This window comes from Drosophila subobscura, chromosome J, assembly GCF_008121235.1.
Source record: "Drosophila subobscura isolate 14011-0131.10 chromosome J, UCBerk_Dsub_1.0, whole genome shotgun sequence".
In the NCBI taxonomy this organism is placed as follows: Eukaryota; Metazoa; Arthropoda; class Insecta; order Diptera; family Drosophilidae; genus Drosophila; species Drosophila subobscura.
In genome coordinates, this window is record NC_048532.1 from 10,528,839 (window position 1) to 10,546,146 (window position 17,308).

Here is a 17,308-nt window from a genome sequence, read left to right on the forward strand (position 1 = left end):
CGCCCGCACACTCATTTGTGTGTGTGTTTTTTACATGCAGGAATGTCCTTTCATGTTTGACCACGTGGGTTGGCATGTCCGCTGACATATTGACAAATGCGGAGAATGTCAGACAATACACACATACATGCAGGACATCTGTAGCTGTCCCAATGGAATAGAAAGTGTATTTTTACCATTTGTCCACAATTTGCTTATGTTTCGTGGCAGCTCAATCTCTCCTCTCCCCCCTTGGCACTTGATGCGTAATCAGTGGCACAAACAAAACTCATCTATAGCCAAGAGAGAGCATTGCTGTACAAATCCGATTGAGTGTCGCATTAGGAATGAAGGGGAAACCCAAACCCAAACCCAAAACAGAAAAGGAAAGCAGCAAGCCCGACGCTCCCTATGGCTCTGTTTCTGGTTCTATTAGCTGGATTGTCTTGGCCATAATGGAGTTAATATGTGTATAAGGATACGTATATTTGCAGAGGGGCTTCCTTTTGATCCGCACACAGCTCCAGGGAGAAGGAGGGTGCCTTGTGTGTGGGCGTGTACGTGCTGGGCAAATATATGTCGACTTTAGGACTTTATTTTTTTCTCTGCTTTTGAGCATTCTCTAAGTAGTTTTACCCAAAAGCACAATCTATTATTGTACGCTTTAGATATCCATCAAATTTCCCACTGCCAACTATCTATGGGTTTCCGCTATTGGAATCTCCGCTTTTAGGCTTCATTTTGTGGCCTAACATTTTGGGAAACTTGTTCAAGCAGAAGTTTGACATTTTTGTAATGTAAATTAAGTCGAGCCAATGGCAGTCAGCCTTGAACAATCTTTGCATAAAGGCTGGCAAACCAATTTGGTTTAAATGAATTTTGTGGGCCGCAGTCCAAGGCAAATGCAATTTCCCCCAAGAATGTCTAAACTGTGGGCCAACAGCCGAACGAACAAAAGACACAAAGAGCAGAGGCATCGATTTCGGAGCTGGGACGTGGTGAAATTTCCATGCAGATTGCATGAGGAGGAGAGACCTGTCGTCCGAGGCCTACAGCCACGGCCAGGAAGTGCTTTGTGAGGTGTGAAAAAGTGTATGTGCCGCAGCCTTTGCCCAAAGGCTACTCAGGGGGTCTTAAAGCTCTGCCAAGGTGCTGCAAACACTTCAGAGGCGTGTTGCATGACCCTATTTTCTGGTGCCTGGCAATATTAAATTCGCTGCACTTTAAGCGAAGGAGCGGCGCATCCCCTGACGCCCTTGTGCTCCAGTGTTTCGCATCCTCTTGCGAGGTTTTTCCATGCAATTTCTTTTTTAATTTCGCTCCCAACTTAGTCATGCGAGAATGGCACTTGATACTCCCTAGTTATGCGTGTCTCTCTCTTTTTTACTCACACTCTGGCTATGTTGTCTTGTGTGTGTGTTTTTCTTACTTATCCTGCACATTCGTTTGAGTTTCATGGGAATTAACGCTAAGCTGCTGGAGCCGCGTTTCCATCTCCATTCGCGGCATTTTTTGCCGCCTTCACTCCCACAGCTGCTTTCCCTTCTCACATTTACAGACCAAATGAAGAGCGAAACCAACAACAGCAAGGACAGCAGCAGCGCCAAGTACGCTGCTCAATTGTTATATTAAACCCAGTGGCAACAAGAAGGTAATGCAAATACCAGCTAGCACTTTTCCCCACAGCTCTGTGGCAGACACACAAAAACTTTACCCACTTTATGCGATATGCAACGCCCGACGGGCAACTTTATTGCGGCTCACACTTAAGCCGTCGGAAGACCAACATTTCATGCTCTCAAATTATACAAACTACATTTAGACCGAGTTACGGGCAAGGCAAGATGAATTCCAGACACTTTGCCAAAAAGTTTCTCATTCAAAGATGAGTTAAGAAGTGAATTTAAAGCTACACAGGCAGCTGCACAGAGCGAAAAGTGGGCAACAGAAAGAGCTGAAGCCGAATGTAAATTAGATATTCAGTTCTTTAAATGCAAAAAGAAATGAATTAAAAATTAAATGTGATGCATAAATGCATTAAAAATACTTTCTTAAATGTTCCATATTTAATCTATGCACAAAACACTTTAAAATAAATATAAACCACTCCATTTATGGGAAATATATCAAGTTTTTATATGAAAATATTTATTCTAGATATAAAAATATTTATTTTTAATTATAAAAATATTTTTTTTTAAGTTTTAAACACATTGAAAAAACATTAAAATGTAATAAAAATAAATTAGTTTTATGGCAAATATATTTATTTTAAAGTTGAAAATATTAATTTTAAATATGAGAATATTTAACGAATATTTATTGTTATTTTTTAAATATTTAAAATAATTAAATTCACAGAAAACATTATTTTTTCATTGACCACTCCCGGAGCAAATATTTTGGCATGAATGTTTAAGTCTTTTGCCATAAATATTTAAATCTCAGTGCAAATATTTAAATTTCAGACTCGGGCTCTACGAATTCTCAGTAGCTCTGAAGTTGAGTTTTGGCTTCGCTCCACAGCAAAGAGGCAGACAGGAAAAGCAATTATTATGCGTTCGGGTAACATTTAAGGGGCTGTCTCTGATGCCTTTAGCTGCCAAATCATCACACTGCCCGACCTAATTCCAGGAACCAGAACAACAACAGCAGCAAATCCTGAGCATTGTGTAGAGATTCCTCGTTGCCCATCCAACAGCTGTCTATTTAACCACTGAATTATGTTGATCTGCTATTTGTGCAATGTCCCAACATTCCGCTCACACATTGAATGGAAAAGCGTATGCAAATCAGTTCTCTGAATGGAGAAACTCGAGCATTCCATTTAGCCAGATTGATTGCTGTTCGAAGGATATATGTATATGGGGAGACAGGGAGTTAAGCTGACAACTGGCAGGACGAGGCAATTTGCATGCGAGGCCCAGCAACCCGGACCCAGTCACAGTCCGACATGTGTAAGTGGAAGCCGTGTCGTGCCGGCATGAGAAGTCCATGCCATGCCCGGAGTCAATGCAAATCCAGTAAATGCTGAGGCATCTGCAGTGCGTCAAGGTAGTGGGCAGGAGAAGAAGCTGCGGTAAATATGCAAATAAATGCATGGACTCATGGCAAGATGCACTCACGTGCAGCCAGAGAAAAATGCAGTAACAGGAGAGGCAGTGCCAGACCAGTGCCTGTGGAAGTCGCTTCCCTTTTCATACATAATTCAGTGCCGACCATTTCTGTATCTGTCTTTTATTTGTTTGATTGCATTTCAATTTGTTGGGACTTCCCTTTAGCCCTGCTCCTCCTCTCCTGTCTTTTCTCTCTGCTGTTGCGGAAATTAAGCTGCAGCTGAATGCGTTTCATTCATCAGAGACCCAAGCCAGAGCACGGCCACTGTTCAGAATTCAACGGAAGTCCAACCGAGGAGCGCCCTTTTTTTTCTCCAATCTGCATGCAAATAAATGTTTATTTATTTATTTAAAAAAAAAAAAGAGCAGGCAATTTTTCCATGGCTTGTGCGGCTTTGAATTTGATTGGCTTTGGATTCTATTTTGGTTAACAAAAGGGCAACAAATATATAATAATATTAGATTCTATGGAAAGGACGAGCACAAATGATACAAATACTCCTTTAAAGCTAATACTTATGCATAATTTTAATGGGCGATTTAATGATTGTGTTCGTTTGATTAGTTTTCATTTCTAAACTCAATTTCCAACTGCCATTCAAATCAATTGCCAGAGCATTCCAAGAGCCATTCAAAGCCCATTCAAACACCAACCGCAATAATCATTTCAGCAACAACAAAAAAGGAAGAAACAAACTTTGCCTGAACTCGCGTAAATCTGTCTGTCTTTCTGTTTCGCTCTCTTCCCCACTGATTTTCAACCAATTGAACAAACCAAATGAAAAGCTATTGGGGCAAAATGCTCCACTCCAAGTGCAAGTGCTGGCCATTCCAATTCATTTGGATCAATCGGTTTGGCATTCACATTCCGACACTCTCCTTGCCACTATTCATCCACACTATTCACTGGGGATTTCCCCAGCCTTAACCTCTCCTCTACTCCCCCCGCAGCCTGACAATTGAGCCAAAATATATCAGTGCTTAAATAATTCCAAATATTTGGAGTGCTCCGCGACTGACCTGCCGCGTCATGCCGAGGGAGAATGCCCAGGGCCTGAAAATGCCAGGCAGCTAATGGCAGACAAGAAGAGAGAGAGAGAGAGAGAGAAAGTGTGTTGTGTGTGTGTGTGGCAGAGTGACGCATTTTGGGCAGCCATTTTTGTTATTTTTAGCGAGCGCAAAGCAAACGCATCCGGCGCGTTCTTTTTTTCATAAATTATGTGAAACTTGATTTATTTGTGCACATTTCCGCCTCATTCCGATTGCCATTACGATTGTTGTGCCACACCTACACACCTCCAACCCCCACCTGCACACCCTACGCCGCAGCCTGATGGATGGCTGGCTGCACGACATGTGGCACGATGCCTTCAGGGGGCAGCGCACTCGAAAACTGTTAATTGCTGACCATAAAATTCGTGAAAAACGCTTGTCGGCACGCAAGCCCCGAAACAGAAATCAAACAATTCAATCTGACGTGGAGGCCGAGATGAAAGTGCAGAGCGGGACTGGACACTGGACCTACACTAACGAGCAAGAAGGAGCTGCCTGGCTGCCTTGCTCTGGGGGGCTCACTCAGCTGTGGAAAATTAAATTTACAACAAAACAACATCAGCTACATGTCGTCACGGGGCGGGAGGTTGGGGGGATAGAGACTGGAGACTGGGGCACTGGGGACTGACTACTTCACATGTCGACGGCGCTTCCTTGGGGGCGTCTCATGGGTCTCAACGATGGCTTTATAACAATTTAATGTGCGGCCCCCCCTCGCACGCTCTCTCGCTCTCCAGTCTTGTGTTGTTTGGCCGTAATGATTGTGTTCTGGCGCTCTTGTGAAAAATGAATTCGCTCTTGCTCTGCGTACCAAAGACAAGCCAAAGGCAAAGGCAATCTGAACGGCCCAGCCCAGCACGGGCTCAGTCAAGCGCAAGAACAAAAACCGAAACGAAACGAAACGAAAGGAGCAATTTGTCTGGCCTTTCTAGGAAAAATCATTATCAAAAAAATGGTGTTTGGGGTCTAAGGAATAACATTAGGAAATGGAAGTTCACTTTGCATTCATTTACATATTATGTATACATATTTACATACATACTCGTACATACATATGTATGTAAATGCGGCTTATTAGAGGAACAATGTCTACAGACGATATGGAGCGTAATTGGGTGTGTCATTAGTTTTTTTGTGCTGCACAGCTTGAGCTCATTTGAATGTGGCCATAAATACGTGAAATCGCTTGGCTTCGAATGGGTTTGGGTTATCCCGAAAAAGATCTTAAAGCTGAACTGCCAGCAATTTCATGTGTCACCATTTAAGCATAACTGAAGCCAACATTCTGAGGGACATTTAAATGGTGGGAGTAAGCATTTAGACAGGAAAACTTGCAGGCTAAGTCGTTGAACATTAAAATAACTCTAAATATTTGTTAAGTTTTTAATGGAAATTAATTCAAATAAATATGTAAAAAATGGAACAAAAAATTCTAGAACAAATTGTTTGCTTCTGCCTGGCATATACTCGACATTTAATTAGGAAACAAAAGAACCAAACTATTATCTGAAATTATCTCTAAATATTTGTCAAGTTTTTATTGGAAATTAATTAAAATAAATATGTAAAAAATGGAACAAAAAATTCTAAACAAATTGTTTGCTTCTGCCTGGCATTTACTCGACATTTAATTACAAATATTAATCAGCAACATGACACATTATGACATTAAAGCCAACATTTACACATTTCCCCAGACGCTTGACCCCTTCCCCGTGGCCATAATTGACGGACAAAAAAGGCAGGATACGATGCGAGTATCAATAAACTCTGTGGCCTGCTGCAGGCTATTGATTGGCGGTGACATTGAACCCTGTCCCTGTGTCCCTGTGCCTGTGCAGCATATATTAATTGTGGTCAACGTCTGCAGCTGACCATAAATTAATAGCCGAAATTTGTGTCGCGTGGAGGGTTCAAAGTCCACTAAATGTTGCTGCAATTATAAGCATTGTTTACTCGAGTGAACCTCAATGGAAGCAAGGGAAATTCCCCTGTAAATTAACATGCTTTGGCATAATTGCAGGCTGTCGCAGATTGTGGCAGCATCAACCCCTCCCCACCCAAAAATTGTGGTTCATTATTTTACCATCTTCAAGACAACATCGACATCACAGCGTGGGTGCGTTGTAGGCCTTACTTAATCCCTGAAGCTTTATTTCTCATGCGGTGCGGTGCCCCCCCGACAAGATGAGGAATTAAATTTGAATTTTTTTCGACAGCCTGCGGGCCCTTGACATGGCACAGCGGATACAAGCCGGAATTCGACAAGAATCCTGTCTTACATTTCACCCTCTACCCGCTCTCTTGCCTGTCTCTGATTTAGCTTTTTAATCCTGACTGTGTACAGTGCGGCCTGGGCCTGAGTTATTGCCACAATTTCTTGGTCCTGTCAACGCCTGCCATTTGCCAAGTCGATGTCAATGTCGATGATTTTTGCTTGAATGGAATATCTCTACATGGATGCCAGCAAAAATGCTGAGCCAGCTATGCAAATGCGTGTCCGTCTGCCGCAACCCAGACCTTGGGCTGCCTGCCATTTGCCATTGTCATCACGAAAGGGGGAAATGGAAATGGAATTTTCCTGTTAACTCTTTTCACCTGGAACACCTTCTGGGCCAGTTGCCACACCTCTCAGAATAAAAGGCATCCCAATCGCAGCGGCCCGTTCAAGCTGTGCGTGCTGGAATGGGCAACAGTTTATTGTCAACGCTGGGACGTGGATGGGACGCGGACAGGGACTCGGACTCGGACTCGGACTGGAAACAAATGTTGATTTTCGCTATACAAAATGCGTATTTTTAGGGCTATTTTTTGTATGGCTCTTTATGGCATTTTTTCGCATCTGCCGGCGACAGTTGAAACTTTTCCACCTCTCGTTTCATTTTTTGTTTGCTGTTAATGAGCTCCGGGGTTCATTTACTTTTTTCCATCATTATTTTCCCTTCACGGAGTACCTTGAATAGATTTCCCACTGGGCGAAAAGGGCTCTTGAATGGGCACTCATTAATAATCGCGTTGAAATTAATAAATAAATGAATTAATTATAGCACACATACAACTTTTTTTTGTTGGTACTATTTTAATTATTTCACTTAACCAAAACTCAATTAGGCTTAAACAATTTTTTGATTTTTGCGCTTTATGAATTTCTTGTGTCAATAATTATTGACAATATTATTATACTAAAGCTTATTCGTGCTCAATATTAATATTTTGCTGTCATCACAGAGCTGCGGAAATGACTGGCTCGGCGTTTGCATTACGGTTAAATCTCATTTCGAATTAACATGATTTAAAATTTAAACTGACATTAATGGGAAAGCAATTTCACAATGGAATCACACAAGGATTTTTCATTTTAATTTTCATTTTGGTTTGTTTTCCCGCTGACAAGACCTCCTCGATGCCTGACCTTTTGGCTAACATTTAACATTTAAACATAACAGCCAGCGCCCATGCCACATCATTCCTCGCATACACATTCATAATTCAGTGGGGGGGGCGGGCAAAGGGTTTCTGCCATTCCATTTCGCATAATTTCGCACTTTTCCGCCAAGGACTGTGCGGAGCGGCATATCCGTGCTCCGTTTTAATGCGCTTCGCTTTTGCACTTTTGCTCGCTGGTTAAATATTAACGCAATTTCACTTCGCCCAATTACACTGCAACCCATCCGCATCCACATCCCCCACATCCGTATCTCCTGCTTCGGCATCCGATTCCCCCGTTCCCCAACTCCTTCTTATCACCTCTTATGCAAATGTATGCGAATGGAAATTGGAATGCTGGGGGGATTCCCTGGACACTTTACTTAATTTAAGCGTTTGCGTGGGGCAGACCCGAGTGCGAGTGAAAATTGTACAGCGAAAAGAAATCGATGGGCAAACGGTTTCGCGCGCTCGTTAAATTCGACAAAGCATAAAAATTGTATTCGAATTTTCATTTCTACGTCGCTCTGTGGCATGCCCCTAATTTTATGTTGGCACACCTGGGTACAGTGACCGGCAAATCCGGTGGAATAAAGCCCAGCAGGAGAGCCGCACTTGACCGTCAGACGACGAGACACCCAAAACGGGAAGAGCAAAGCAAACAAATAAACGGCAAAGGCAAACAAATACGTGTTTATCCAACGAGTCAGGTCAGAGACGAAGTCGGAGACGATACTCTCTTTTGCGAGAGGTGAAAGTACGCTTAAGCACTTTGAGGCACCTTCGAATCGAACCAATTCCTACACAAATCGATGGGTAATTGTTATTGGCCTGTGTGGAATTTGAAGGGGTACTTTTATACGCTGCTAGACGGTTGGCAAATTGACTGCATTAATATTTAAGGCAGCATGAATATTTGTTGCTGGTCGTTTTTAGCACTAAAATATTCAAATCAAAAATTTAATTTCAATAAATTCGAATTTAAATATGAAATTTTAATTTTAAGTATGCCAAATATTTTCATTTAAATTCAATTAAAATTCACATTCCGTAAATTTAATTCAAATTAATTCCATTTAAATTCCAGTTAAAATATTAAACTCAAACATTAAATCTAAATAAATTAAAATTTTAATTTTAATAAAATTAAGTTATTTTCCAAATAAAAATTTAAATTAAAATTAAATTTTCAAATACAAATTTAATTTTAAATATTCAAAATAATTTAATTTAAATTTATTTAATATTAAAATCTCACCAATTAAATTCAAATTAATTAAATTAGAATTGCAGTTTAAAATTTATATTCAAACACAAAATTTTAATAACTTCAATTCAATTTTAAATAATAAATTTCAATTAATAAAATTTAAGTTCAGTTCCAAGTAAAAAAGATTGAAATTATATTGAATTCCAAATACTAAAATTGAAATTAAATGAAATTCCAAAGAATTCAAATGTAAATTAATTCAAACATTAAATTCCCACCCGCTAATTTCAAATTCAAATTCTCTCTACCATCCCTAAGTGTGGCGCGCAGCCATCGCATGCAATCGATATATCGATGACAGCGATCAGCTGATCGACCAGATCTCGACCAGCTGTTGCTTTTTTTCGCTTTGATTTCGCTTGGATTATTTTTCGCTTGTATTGTTTGTTGTTGCTGCTGCCGCTCCGGTTTGGACTTTGAGACGACGTTTAAACAATAACTAAAAAACGGCCAAGATGTTTAGGGCAAAGGTGAACAGAAATCTCTCCTTTCTATCCACGAACTCCTCACGGACAACGACGACGCACGGCCAGCACTATCAGTATCTGCAGTGTTCGAAGCTGCCGACGCTCTACTTTCAACGCTCGCTGCCCCGGCTGCCCATACCGCTGCTGGAGAACACTTGCCAGCGCTTCCTGGCCGCTGTGCAGCCACTGCTGACGCCCCAGGAGCATGGACGCACGCAACAGGTGGTGGAGCAGTTCCGCCAGGGCATCGGCATGGAGCTGCACGCCAAGCTGAAGGCGCACGATGCGGCGAACAAGCACACCAGCTACATAACCCAGCCATGGTTCGACATGTACCTGGCCGATCGTGCGCCCCTGCCCCTCAACTACAACCCGCTGCTGGTGATGAAGAGCGACACGCGGCCGGAGTACCAGCAACAAGTGGTGCGAGCCACCAATCTGATCATCAGCTCGTTGCGTTTCTGGCGCTCGCTGCAGGCCGATCTGCTGGAGCCGGAGGTGTACCACATGAATGCCAAGAAGAGCGACACGGCCAGCTATCGACGCTGGATGAAGGTGGCGCCCAAGGCCTTTGCCACCTACGCCTCCTACGCATTCAAGGCCTTCCCCCTGGACATGAGCCAGTACAATCGACTGTTTGGCACCTCGCGCATTCCCCGCCTGGGCAAGGATGAGCTCGTACAGGCGCCTGATTCCAAGCATATTCTGGTGATGCGACGCGGTCACATGTACGCCGTGAACGTGCTCGACTCCAGCGGCTACATTGAGAGTCCCAGCGTGATTCTGGGCAGACTGAAGGCTGTCCTAAGGCTAGACTCGGAGCGCGAGGCAGCCGCTGTGCCGCTGGGCGTGCTGACTGCCTCACAGCGCGATGAGTGGGCCCAGAACAGGGCGAACTTTGTGCGCAATCCAAAGAACGCAGATCTGCTGCAGAGCGAGGTGGATGCAGCTCTGTTTTGTGTCAGTTTGGACGCCGAGGAGGATGGCATTTACAACGAAAACAGCCAGGAGCCGCTGCTCAAGCATTTGCTGGCAGGCAAGGCGCAGAATCGGTAGGGCCAAGGTCACCTCTCTACCATTTGTTATCCTAATCAGCATTCCCTTTCTTTTCTAGTTGGTTCGACAAATCAATTTCGCTGCTGATCAGCGCTGATGGCACGACGGCCATTAATTTCGAGCATTCCTGGGGCGATGGTGTCGCTGTGCTGCGCTACTTCAATGAGCTCTACAAGGACACGCTGCGGCAGCCGTTCGTGTCCACGGAGACGGTGCACACACCCGCGGAGGGCGACTTTGGCAATGTGCGGCCCATCAACTTTGAGTTCGATGAAGTGACCAAATCGGCCGTGGAGCAGGCCTATGCCAAGAACGCCGCCATTGTGGACAGCCTGGACATGCATCTGCTGCGTTATCCGCACCTGAACAAGCTGACCTGCAAGCAGTACGGCCTGAGTCCCGACTCCATCATTCAGTTGTCCTTCCAGCTGGCCCATCGCCAGGCCTTTGCCGGCTATGTGGGCAGCTACGAGTCCTGCAGCACCTCCGCCTTCCGTCATGGACGCACCGAGACGATGCGTCCCTGCACGACGGCCACGCGGGACTTTTGCGAGGCTGTGCTACAGCCGGCGAGGAGCAAGCCGAGTGCCGGCGAGCTGCGTGCCATGATCGACAAGTGCAGCAGGGTGCACGGTCAGCTGACGAAGGAGGCGGCCATGGGCCAGGGATTTGATCGGCATTTGTTTGCGTTGAGGAACACCGCCCAGCGTGAGGGATTGCCCATACCCGAGCTATACGAGACTGACGCCTATCAGCGCATCAACAACAACATTATCAGCACTTCGACACTCGGTTCGGATGCGCTGCTGGCGGGCTCCTTTGGCCCAGTGGTCAAGAATGGCTTTGGCATTGGGTAAGGGACAGAAGAACTTTATTAACTGGAGCATCTGTTGATCTATTCTCTTATTTCTTTAGCTATTCGATTCAGAATGAATTTGCTGGCGCAATTGTCACCACGTACAAGCAGCAGGCAGAGGGCAAGCTGTTTATTGACAGCCTAGAATCGGCATTCGATAAAATATGTGCCGTCATCAAGGAGAGCAGCAGCAGCGCCAGCGACAACAAGGAGAAGAAATAGTGGACCCAGCCTAAGACCCGTCCCAACTTTATGGCTTTAAGCCTAGAATGAGATTTATTTTGCTGCTTTTACAATGTATCGCCCTATGCGCCCAGCAATATGTTATTCCAAGCTCTACAATTTATAGATTAAATATCGACTGAAAAATATCCAAAGCCCCCAACCAGAGGCCGGCAGTTGCCATTTTTTGCCTGGCTATTGCAGCTTCTGCCGCTGTATGGTATAATAAATTAGCCAATCGCTGGAAAAGCCTGGCCGTATAACACAAACTAATTCAATTTTAAACTGGAGAAAAACTAACAAAAAATTCTACAACAAAATCTTAAAGTATTTAAGAAAAACTTTAGCAGAGGCTCAGGCACAGGCAGGGAACTTACTTCTCAAGTTTAAACTATGACCAACTAATAAAGTAAAGATGTTCTTCGAAAGAGATTTACTGATAAGAAAAGCATTGCAAACTGCCCTCACACCAGAAAAATAGACTCCCCTGATCAACACACAAATTTACATGAGAGACAGAGAAAACGAAACCAAAACGTATGCAAAGAGTAAACAAAAACTGTAAAAGAAACGCTTACCGTTTGGAGCGCAAGTCATTTTTGTTGCTCTTCTTTTTCTACGATTCCTACGATTCCACCGCGCGACAATTCAAACGAACGAACGATTTACGAAACAACAACGAAAACGCACCCGCAAAAAAATATTTTTGGTATATTAATATAAGGTGAGGCCTGGCAGGCCTGAAGCTTAGGCAGACACACCAACGAGTGAGATTTAGACCAGCAAGATTTGGCATGCCTCACCTTACAATGGCATATGAGAGCGTCGACGCGCTAAGAACTCGCTTCATCGTTGCTTTGCTCCTCCTTTTTTCACTATGCGAATAACATGATAGAGCGGGAAAGAGACACATTTTCGCGCCTTTTAGGACTACTTCCCGCCTTTTGTGCATTTTTTGCACACACAAAGACGTACGGAAAAAAAAGATGCACATAAATATGTACACACATATGCATATAATAGATTTATATATTGAACATTAACTATCAACACTTGACTTTCACTAAGTTTCTCATTGCATTGGCCATTTGTAGCCATTTTGCAGACGACGGTCCGCCGCTGCTCTTGATCAGGAACTTCCTCTGCAACCACACAAATTTTCTGGACTTTTCTTTGTAATCACTATATCACTACACTGCACAATCGCGCGAACATTTTCCCGATGGATTTTTCATCCATTTCCCGATTTTTCGCGACGCGAAACGCGGAGCCGCTTAAAAACACGCGCTTGGCCGAAAAAATTTGACTGAGTGACGTTTCTGGAACATTCCATGCTCTCCTTTTGATGCGGTTTTGTAACTGCTCTCTTTTGACATTGACTTTGGTGGTCTCCCTCTCCTACTCCAAGAGAGCGATCGTTTGTTCGCTTGACTTGTGTTTACTTGTCAATGCAACGGTGAATTGCGAGAAGAGGAAAGTGTTGTGTACGTGTGATTGGCAAGTGGTTGGAGAGGGGAGTAAACCATCGCAAGCCATAAGAATAGAATGAAAGGGGACGGGGACTGTATGGAATGTCCGAGAAACTAAGCCTAAGAGGTAGAGTTTCTCTTAGTAATGCGGTTCCTAATTTCTTTCTTATTAGATTTTGACACTTATTTCCGTTACTTATCTTCGCCTCTCTCCAACTTCAAGAGAGCGATGAGTGAGATGAGCGATGAGTGAGTGACTACTTGAGAGTACATTGGTGTGAGGCGTAAAGAGTTTGAGTGGTTTGCACATGTATAATAAATTAGCCAATCGCTGGAAAAGCCTGGCCATATAACACAAACTAATTCAATTTTAAACTGGAGAAAAACTAACAAATAATTCTACAACAAAATCTTAAAGTATTTAAGAAAAACTTTAGCAGAGGCTCAGGCACAGGCAGGGAACTTACTTCTCAAGTTTAAACTAACAAAAACAACGACCCTTTTTGAGTGGAAGGCTTTCCTTGTTTATGTGTGTGTAAACTTTGACCTTCCATTGTCACAGCACTTGGACACGGAGTGAAGTCTGTGCCGTGCCTGCGCCCCCCAGAAAGCAGGAAGCCCCACCAATGCATTAGGCGTTTGCTGCTGATTAAAGGTTTTCCGCATGTTGACCCAGAAAACAGACCCGACCCGACTCGACCCTTTGGCAAACTATCGTCACAGTGCTGGGGCTGTTAACTTTTGATTTGTGCCCCACTCCGCCGCACACACACACGTCAATCGAGCGAACTCGCAGCTAAACATGGCGAAAGTTTATCAAAATATTGCCTTAGGAGGGAGGGAAGTGGCTGTCGCTAAATGTGCTGACATTATCAGTTGATTTATAGCCAAATTGTTCGTTTGTTAAACCTGCCTTCGGGCCGCGGCAACTGCTCGTTGCTGTAAAAATTAATTAACTTGCTTAACGGCTCGGTTGTTGTTGTTGCTTGCAGTTGATATACGATTCCGCCTTTGGCCTTAATGAGAGGCATTAAAAAATTAAATAAGAGACATCCTCCTCCACTCACAAAAGGATGCGACGGGACTATCCGACTCCCCGACTCCCAACTCCGATGGAGGTCATTAAAGTCAAGTAGATTCGCTCCTTGCCAGTGGCGGACAATTAAAAACATATTAAACTGACGCCGCATAAAGGGATGTGGGGATGCGGTGCTGTGGGGCTTTTGTATGGAGGACTGTGCGGCATGTGTGTGCCTGAGGGACGATGGGTGGCAGCATGATAAATGTGCGGTCGCCAGGATTTAATATTGCGCATACTCCGCCGCCGATGACACCAGAGCAGCAGGCAGGCGCTCATTAAATTATTCAAAAATGAGACTCGACTCGACGCGACTGTCTGTCCATCTTCGTCTGTCCCTCTGTACCTCGTTAGTTACATGCATAGTTGTGGCAAGAGTCACTCAGGACTCGCCGAGGACAGGCGACATGTGGCTGTAATAAAAAAGAGTCCTAACGTGCATCGCTTGCAGATGAGCTTCAACTACATAAATGGCAATGAGACACGCCACGCCGTGGCAGTTGTTTTTGTATCCCTCAACCCTTTCCATTCCCTCGAAATTCTGTGCCATAAAGCAAACAACAAAGAAAGATGAAACAAGCTGCCATGGGGGAAATCAATAATTATTCTTGTAATTGAATATTAATATTTAATTTTATGCTCGGACCGCGTTGAGTTCCACCTTCGCTGCGTGTACGCCTCATTAGCCAGCGGTTTCCATTAGGCCTCGTTAAAATCGTCCCCCGGCATCTGTTGCCAGCAACAGGACCGAGACCGGAAGGCAGACAAACTTTTTGCCTCAAGGCTTTTCCCCCAAGTTGGCCACAAACTGATTTATGGCCAAATTTTCGCCCTGTTCCCTGAAAACAAAAATGAGCAGCGATTTTAGCACTTTTACTCCTCTCTCTGGTCTCTGGTGGGTAGGCTTCAATTTGCGGTTGCCAAAGCAACGGCAACATCATTTGTGGTGGGTGGCGATGACCGCAACCACAAAACAGCAACACCCCCTGACCACCGACTCTCTCTAACACACAAAAACACTGCGTGTGTCTGATATCTTGGACAACAGCAGCAACCGAGTGCCGCATGTTAATGCACTTTCCACAAAGGAGCGAACATTTCCACACTTCCGCACCTGACCTAATGACCAATTAATATGGAAATCAGTTTGGTCTATTACAAGCTGCGACCCAATTATGACACCAGACAAATTAATGGCCTGAACAGAAGGTGGAGCATGCACCGAGGCATAACAATTGCCCAAAGGAGAAGCCAGAAGATGAGAAATCTACTCGCATGTGTTACACTCAAAGGGACAGTGACAGTCGTATTACATATTCTACGCATAATTAGGAGTTAGTTTCCTACTACCATGTGGTGTGGGTACATAACTAATGATAATGTACCCAAAGCAGGCCTAAGTAGGCCAAAACATATTCAGGGGCAGAATAATTTCTACGATGCCGAAAACGATTAACAACAGTAAAGATGTTCTTCGAAAGAGATTTACTGATAAGAAAAGCATTGCAAACTGCCCTCACACCGGAAAAAGAGACTCCCCTGATCAACACACAAATTTACATGAGAGACAGAGAAAACGAAACCAAAACGTATGCAAAGAGTAAACAAAACTGTAAAAGAAACGCTTACCGTTTGGAGCGCAAGTCATTTTTGTTGCTCTTCTTTTTCTACGATTCCTACGATTCCACCGCGCGACAATTCAAACGAACGAACGATTTACGAAACAAAACGAAAACGCACCCGCAAAAAAATATTTTTGGTATATTAATATAAGGTGAGGCCTGGCGGGCCTGAAGCTTAGGCAGACACACCAACGAGTGAGATTTAGACCAGCAAGATTTGGCATGCCTCACCTTACAATGGCATATGAGAGCGTCGACGCGCTAGGAACTCGCTTCCTCGTTGCTTTGCTCCTCTTTTTTTCACTATGCGAATAACATGATAGAGCGGGAAAGAGACACATTTTCGCGCCTTTTGGGACTACTTCCCGCCTTTTGTGCATTTTTGGCACACACAAAGACGTACAGAAAAAAAAGATGCACATAAATATGTACACACATATGCATATAATAGATTTATATATTGAACATTAACTATTAACACTTGACTTTCACTAAGTTTCTCATTGCATTGGCCATTTGTAGCCATTTTGCAGACGACGGTCCGCCGCTGCTCTTGATCAGGAACTTTCTCTGCAACCACACAAATTTTCTGGACTTTTCTTTGTTATCACTATATCACTACACTGCACAATCGCGCGAACATTTTCCCGATGGATTTTCCATCCATTTCCCGATTTTTCGCGACGCGAAACGCGGAGCCGCTTAAAAACACCCGCTTGGCCGAAAAAATTTGACTGAGTGACGTTTCTGGAACATTCCATGCTCTCCTTTTTGGTGCGGTTTTGCAACTGCTCTCTTTTGACATTGACTTTGGTGGTCTCCCTCTCCCACTCCAAGAGAGCGATCGTTTGTTCGTTTGATTTGTGTTTACTTGTCAATGCAACGGTGAATTGCGAGAAGGGGAAAGTGTTGTGTGCGTGTGATTGGCAAGTGGTTGGAGAGGGGAGTAAAGCATAGCAAGCCATAAGAAGAATATGAAAGGGGACGGGAACAGTATGGATTGTCCGAGAAACAAAGCCTAAGAGGTGAAGTTTCTCTTAGTAATGCGTTTCCTAATTGCTTTCTTATTAGATTTTGACACTTGTTTCCGTTACTTATCTTCGCCTCTCTCCAACTTCAAGAGAGCGATGAGTGAGATGAGCGATGAGTGAGTGACCACTTGAGAGTACATTGGTGTGAGGCGTAAAGAGTTTGAGTGGTTTGCACATGTGTTTGCATGCGTTAGAAGAGCAAAGAAGAAGCAAATGCAAATTTCGCAAAAAGAGAGAAAAGAAGCGGCTTAGCGTGGAATATAAGATAATAAAGAAGAGAGCAAACGCATCTCTCTCAGCTTTTAGCTCCAAGCAAAGACAATGTAAACAATATTGTTTTTGTTTTCTTTGCACCTGTGACTTTGGTTACTCTATTTCTCGATTTTCCCCTTCCATCCCACAAGTCGTAACCAAGCTCTTAAAAGCTTAAATGTTTTGCAGGCCAGGCTCGAATACCCGTTAACAAATACAGTTCCGGGCATGTGGGAGCCTGTGTTTTTGTGTTTATGTCCCTTAAGCATGTCTTCGGGTAATTAACATAAAATTTATGAGCGATTCAGGGCAAATGTCTGCACAGGTGGCTGGCAGGGCACTTGAAACCTAATTTGGAGCAGCTCGTGTCTGTATTTAGCATTTGGCATTCAAGTTAATTGATATTGCCGC

At 43.8% G+C, this 17,308-nt stretch overlaps 2 protein-coding genes across 2 annotated transcripts in view; one reads left to right on the top strand and one right to left on the bottom strand.

Moving 5' to 3' along the window:
* The window catches only part of LOC117893233 (prominin-like protein), a 139,094-nt gene that overhangs the window by 88,506 nt on the left and 33,280 nt on the right, over window positions 1–17,308 (bottom strand). The gene's annotated exons all lie outside the window — the stretch shown is intronic.
* Window positions 9,222–11,594, top strand: LOC117893236 (carnitine O-palmitoyltransferase 2, mitochondrial). Its single transcript, XM_034799793.1, has 3 exons — window positions 9,222–10,363; window positions 10,426–11,220; window positions 11,283–11,594. The coding sequence occupies exons 1-3, from the start codon at window positions 9,300–9,302 to the stop codon at window positions 11,443–11,445; spliced, it is 2,022 nt and encodes a 673-aa protein (XP_034655684.1). The 5' UTR covers window positions 9,222–9,299; the 3' UTR covers window positions 11,446–11,594.